Source organism: Coffea eugenioides, chromosome 7 (assembly GCF_003713205.1).
Source record: "Coffea eugenioides isolate CCC68of chromosome 7, Ceug_1.0, whole genome shotgun sequence".
NCBI lineage: Eukaryota > Viridiplantae > Streptophyta > Magnoliopsida > Gentianales > Rubiaceae > Coffea > Coffea eugenioides.
Genome location: NC_040041.1, coordinates 33,606,115 through 33,612,923, shown reverse-complemented (window position 1 = coordinate 33,612,923; position 6,809 = coordinate 33,606,115). Strand labels below are relative to the sequence as shown.

At 38.2% G+C, this 6,809-nt stretch overlaps 1 protein-coding gene across 1 annotated transcript; it reads right to left on the bottom strand.

Annotated features, from left to right (window-relative positions):
- Positions 1–3,202: 3,202 nt before the first annotated feature.
- LOC113777269 lies at positions 3,203–5,131 on the bottom strand. Its single transcript, XM_027322304.1, has one exon. The coding sequence runs from the start codon at positions 5,129–5,131 to the stop codon at positions 3,203–3,205; it is 1,929 nt and encodes a 642-aa protein (XP_027178105.1).
- Between the last annotated feature and the right edge of the window lie 1,678 nt (positions 5,132–6,809).

Below are 6,809 nucleotides of genomic sequence, written 5' to 3'. Positions count from 1 at the left end.
ATTTAAAAATCCATTATCCAAGTGAAACAGCTCACCAAGGTCTCTTTTGCTTTGTCATTTACCAGCCCCCCTGACTCCTTTGACTTTCGACTTAACTCAAACATGTCTATCTCTGAAAGCTCGACATCTTCTTTCCTTTTCTGTCCAAATTTTCAATTTTTTCATTTTCAGTCATATGACAAAAAGGATGTACATGTACAAGTGTTGGCTGGGTTTCAGATTACCTTTTCCTTAACAACTCTTGCAAGTGATTTTGTGCCAACAGTAGTGTGGCAGTCATTTTTGGCACGATTTTGCTTGTTACGTTCACTAATTTTCTGCCACAAATTAGTGAAAATTTTAACTGACAAAGATTAGCAAATTTGTGAAGTGAAATCTGAAATTTAATAAAAGGATAGGTTGTTTTGACAAGCTAACCTTAAATTCATCATTTTCAAAGTAGCTGACCAGCCACTTCCAATCTTCTTCACTCACACCTTCAGGAACTTGCCTCAATGCTTCTTGCCTTGATTCAAAACTCTGGAAATACTTGTGAAGCCGATATCGATGGTTTCAATATTGTGTGTTTAACTGCCTATTAATAGCAATTTTTGAGGTGATGTGCTCTGGAAATCGAAAGTCATCCTACAATAACAGTGCAATCTACTTAAAACCAAGCAAATCTAAAGCAATAAAATCTCTCATACTTTCTGGATGAAATTAGAGTATTAGCAGGTCAACAAATACCGTAACCGTGCTGTAAATGCCTTCTCGGTCACCGGGATTGAGATGGGACCACTTTGGAACATTAAGCCTAGCAGCCTTCCTAACAACACAACCCCCTTCTGTGATGAAGTATTGAGAATCCTTCCCAACAATCCGCCGAATACAATCATCAATTTCAATGGTGAGCGTCTCATTAGCCTCCCTTTTTTTTTTATAATGATAGATTTCGTGTACGTCCTCTTCTTCTTGCTGACAGCAGCATAGCTATTAACAAATATCAGTCCATACATTACTTTGACCACATTAACAAAGTCAGTCATGAAATAGAAACTTGGTTTTTAATTTCAACCGTGAAAATGAAGTCTAACTTACCATTTTCTTGCTCATCCGAAACTGGAATAGTCTCATTTTCTCTGGATGCACGAGACTCAGATATCTGAGGGTGTATCATCCTACTCTTACTAGCAATTTCTCTAGGTGAAGAAGTTGGAGTGACATATATTGCATTCTCTGAGGATACACTCTTGGATGCACTTCTTGGTTGATTGCTTCCAACTGAATTAGGTATTGCAGGCTGTTGTGCACCTTGAGCTTTTCTCTGCAACATTTGGCCTCGCTTTCCTGGTCCAGCCATCTAAAAGTAACAAGAAATTAGTGTTACAGCATAGTATAATTTAGGAATAAAAACTAGTTAGCCGGAGTTAAAGAGATTAAATTTAGTTTCATGTAGTCCTCATCAATTTCACCTATTCCGAATCGATGTCATTATCACTAAGAATCTCCTCTTCGTCTTCCTCATTGTTAGACTCATGTTCATTCACTTCATCATCATCATTAATGAAGTCTTCAAAGGTGCCATTTGAGCTATTTTTTGACTTGTCAGCATGTACAATGGATGAAGGTACAGCCTTCGGTATCTCATTGTCTTCTCTTGAAAGTAATGGTGGATTGTCGAGGTCTATTATAATAGTGAAATCCCCAGTTGCTTCTTCTTGATATATTTCCTCAACCATTGGTTCTTTTTCTAAATCTTCAGGAACATCATACAAGTGCCTTGGACTGAACCTCTTGACGACAAACCAGTTTTTGCCTAGTTTCACGTCTTCAAGATAAAAGACTTGTTGGACATGTTGAGGGAGGATATATGGTTGGTCTTCATACCATTTTCTGGACGAATTGACACTTGTGATACCCCATTCTTTGTCCACTTGCATCCCAGCACTATCATCGGTCTTCCACCAGTCACACTTGAATACTATAACCTTTTTTTTCCCGAGCCAGTATCTTACTTCAATAATTTGTTGTATCACACCATAAAAATCGATCATATTGTTACCATGCTCACCTCTAACTACAATACCACTGTTTTGAGTCTTTCTTTGCCTTTCCCGATTTTTCGTGTGAAACCTATACCCATTAACCATGCAGCCCGTATACATGCAAACTCGGTTGTCTAGCCCAAATGCTAATGCTCGAAGCTCGCCATTGGAAGCCTCGCTGCCATACATAACCTAGTAAGGACAATTTCACCTAAATCAGTAATTTATTGTATTAGAGATAAAAAAAAGTAGGCTGTCCAAATGACACTACAAACATACACGCTGTTTAACCCATTTTGCAAATTCTCTATCGTGCCTTTGGTCCACATTTTCAGCACTCTCTGCCTCCAACTCCATTTTATGCGCACTATAGACAAAAACAATCACCTTGTATAAATTTGCCTTTGAACATATCAAACTATAGAACAAAGGTACAAGCTTTAATTAACATTAAAAGCTTACTTTATATAGTCCTCAAGCTCATCACAATTGTTCAATATAAATGTATGAATTTTTTCCAACTCTGAGTCAAGGAAATTGCCCCTTTTGGGCCCTCCAAATGGACGACCAGAGCATGAAAAAATGGACAATTCACCAGTATTATATCCCCTATCATTGTTTCGTTCAGGCTTGTTGAATATCGTATCAATATTGTCTAGGTACATAGAGCAGAATGTCAAGCATTCTTTATCTATGTACCACTCAGCAATGCATCCCTCTGGCCGGGCCTTATTCCCAACATAACTTTTCAGCACTGCCATATGTCTTTCTCAAAGGAAAATAAAAGAAATTAGAAGATTGCAGTGGTCTTTAATAAAAAAAAAAACTTACAAGGCTATATGTACCACTCTCTACCTCTCAAATGGGAACATCCAATGATATTGAGCTGGACCGCCAAGGATAGCTTCAGCAGGCAAGTGAACCATCAAGTGCATCATTATATCGAAGAAAGCTGGAGGGAACAACCTCTCTAATTTACATAAGATGACTGCAATTTTTTGGCCTAACTCCTCCAGAACCTCTCTATGTAATGTTCTAGCACATAATTTTTTGAAGAATTCACTTAACTCGAATAGCACTTGCCGAACTTCTTTTGTTAAACTTCCACGGATTGCAAGTGGGAGTAGCCTTTGTATAAAAATGTGGAAGTCATGACTTTTCATTCCAGAAATTTGAAACTAGCCATTCTTTATACATCGGCAAATGTTTGAGGCAAACCCATCTGGATATTTGACAGAATTCAAGAACTCACATACTTTTTTTTTCTCCTCCTTGGTTAGGCTATAACAGGCATGTGGCATGATATAAGAGTCGCCATTTGGAATCAAATGTAGCTCTTTTTTCAAACCCAAATCCTTCAAATCTTGATGACACAACCAGTGGTCTTTGGTTTTGTTTTCAATATCCATAATTGTGGCAATGACAGTCTCTGAGACATTTTTTGACACATGCATTAAATCCAAATTATGCCTAAGAAGGAGGTCTGCCCAATATGGTAACTCAAAGAAACAACTTTTCTTTGTCCAGTTCAAACCACTCTTAGAACGCTTGCATTTCTTTGCATTGGATTGCGCCTTGGTCTTCCCAAAATTTACCTCCATATTTTGCACCTGATCCAAAATTTCATTTCCAGATAAAGGTGCAACAGGATTCCTAAAGTCCACATTGCCATTGAAAGGTTTTTTTTCTCGCCGCCAAGAATGGTCAATGGGTAAGAAGCGGCGATGACCTGTGTAACACAACTTTTTTCGGTGTGGTAAATGTACGCAAGTTGTCTCAACCATGCAAATAGGACATGCTTGATACCCTTTCGTACTCCATCCGGACAGCATTGCATAAGCTGGAAAATCATTTATAGTCCATAGTAAAGCTGCCCGGAGGTCAAATTTCTTGCCACTATATGCATCATATGTTTCAACACCAAGCCACATTTCATTCAGTTCATCTATTAGAGTCTCCATGTAAACATCAATCTCATTTCCCGGGGATTTAGGCCCAGGAATTAGCATTGATAGGAAAAAGAAAGGATCTCTCATACACTTCCAAGGGGACAGATTGTATGGCACTAGATAAATAGGCCAGATGCTATAAGCACTACTCATGGTCCCAAAAGGATTGAAACCATCAGTTGCAAGACCTAACCTCACATTTCTAGGATCAACGGCGAAGTCCGGATGCAACCTATCAAAGTGTTTCCATGCTTCACTGTCTGCTGGATGCCGCATGATGTTATCATCATGCACACACTTTTCTTTATGCCATCTCATATCTGAAGCTATTTCTTTGTGGGTATATAATCGTTGCAGCCTAGGCTTCAAAGGAAAGTAACGCAAAACTTTGCGTGGAACTCTTGAACCTGCCATCTTGTAGCGAGGTTCTTTACAATTTAGATTTGGACAAGTGTCAAAATTTTCATTTTCCTTGCGGAAGAGAACACAATCATTGACACAAGCATGGATTTTTTTAGATTTAAAACCTAAGTCTCGAATGAGCTTCTTAGCATCAGCAAAAGACTTGGGAACTGTGGCTTCAGGAGGTAGTGCATGCCTAAAAATTTCCAGCAATGCATTGAAGGACTTTATAGTCCACCCGCTCATTGTTTTCAAATGGAGCAAAGTGACTACAAAGGATAGCTTTGAGTAAAAATGATTCCCTGGATACAGCTCCTTTTTTGCATCTTCTAACAATTTAAGAAAGTTATCTGTGTCACTATGATTCGCATTTAGACTATCATCCGTTGATTCTTCCCTACCAGCCCAATTGTCCCCCCATTGTGCTGTCCCAATGTCGTGCAACATGTCATTTAAATCTTCAGTATCACTATCCTCCTCTCCATCCCCATGTTCAGTACTATCCCCACAATTTTGGTGTCGAAATTGTTCCCCATGGTGTATCCATCTTGTGTAGCTTTTACGAATGCCTTGAGTCAATAAATGATCCTCCACAACTGTTTTAGTTTGGTTACAAAAATTATTGCATTGTGTACATGGGCATGGGATTTTCTGATTTTCAACTTTTTGAGAATATGCAAACTTGAGGAAACTTTTTACTCCGAGTTCATAAGCCTTGTCCTTCCTATTGCTAATCTTCATCCAAGTTTTATCCATGTCCTAGATATAGACACATCAGCCTTTAGTACAAAATACTTTTCTAATATCAAACTAAAGAGAATAATTTGTTAACTAGCCTTTTCAAAAATTAAGGCTACAAGTCATATGAAAAGCAGCCATAAAAGTAATATGAAAATTCATATGAAAAGCCATGAAATCAGTATCATATATCAAGAAAAGTAATATGTAAAGCAGCCACAAAATGAACATGAAATTAACCATGAAAGCAGTTTCCTAAAATCCAAAAAAGCCATATGTAAAGCAGCCATGAAATTAACCATGAAATCAATAGAAATTAAAGAGGAGAGACTTCAACAAATGCACTAGCAATCAACAAATGTTAATACCAACTGATGGTTAATACCAACAAATGCACTAGCAATTAACAAACAAATGTTAAAGAGGAGAGACTTCTAAAGCTCAGACTTTAAAACAAACAGAACAGAACAAAAAATACGCTTGTTAATACCAACCCAAAAAAAAAAGAACAAAAACAGGGGAAAATTAAAAGAAGAACAAAGTCACAAACGATGTTAAATCCAGATACCTCTACGATGTTATGGAACAAAGTCAATAAAAGAAGAACCGTACACAGAAATTTCTCAAGATACAAACTGAAAATGCAACATTTCAGAAGCCCAAATTGCCTCGAATAATGGCAAGGAAATGAAGCCTTTCGGGGGTAGGACAGAAGCCATTGGATAATGAGCTAACAAAAACAGGGGAAAATTAAAATGTAGGTTCGAAAATGGCAAGGAAATGAAGAACAAAGAACAAACTTCAGTTGAACTTACCTAAGAAATGTATAGCTTTCCCCAATTGCCTTGGATTTGCTGGTGCTAAAGAGCTCGACGCGGTTGCGGGTCAATAGAGGGGAGAAAGGGCTATCGTCAGTGGTGAAGGAAATGCTGAAGAATAAATTATGGTGCTGGATAGCTCGGACTTCAGTGGCTGATGGTGGTGGATAGCGGCGGACTTCAGCGGTTAACGGTGGTGAGCGGCATTTCGACACGGTTGCGGGTCAATGGAGGGGAGAAAGGGTCATCGTCAGTGGTGAAGGAAAGGCTGAAGAATAAAGCTCAAGTTGCTGGGTAGCGGCAAACTTCAGCTGCTGATGGTGGTGGATAGCGGCGGACTTCAGCGGCTAACGGTGGCGAGCGGCATTTCGAATCTACGGGAAGGAAGGGTTAGTTCACCATAGGAAGGAAAGACTGAGAATGAAATTTGTCTAAGTGTTGGAAGAGAGAAGCGGCGAGACTTTTGTTTGTGTGTGAACAACCAAAAACGACGTCGTTTTGTAGAGATTTCAGCCACCCGCCTCGCGCCTCTTTCAGATTTCAGACTGGCGCTCTTTTTTTTTTGGCATCTAAGCACATCTTTGAGATTCCAGGATTCACACCTTTAGCTTCATACATTTTTTTTCTTTTTTTTTTCCCTGGTCAAATTTTTTTTTCAGGTTTCTTTTTTCATACTTAATCTCTTTTTTTTTTCCTTAATCTCATCTATAAATATCAAATAAATTATTTGATATTGGTTTCTTTTTTGTGCATGTATATATATATATATGTGTGCTTGTTTGTGTCTATATACATCTTTTTGGGTTTGGACAACTCAATATACAAATTATTTAAGAAATTACCTTACAATAAAACTTACACAATAAAACATGTTTCAA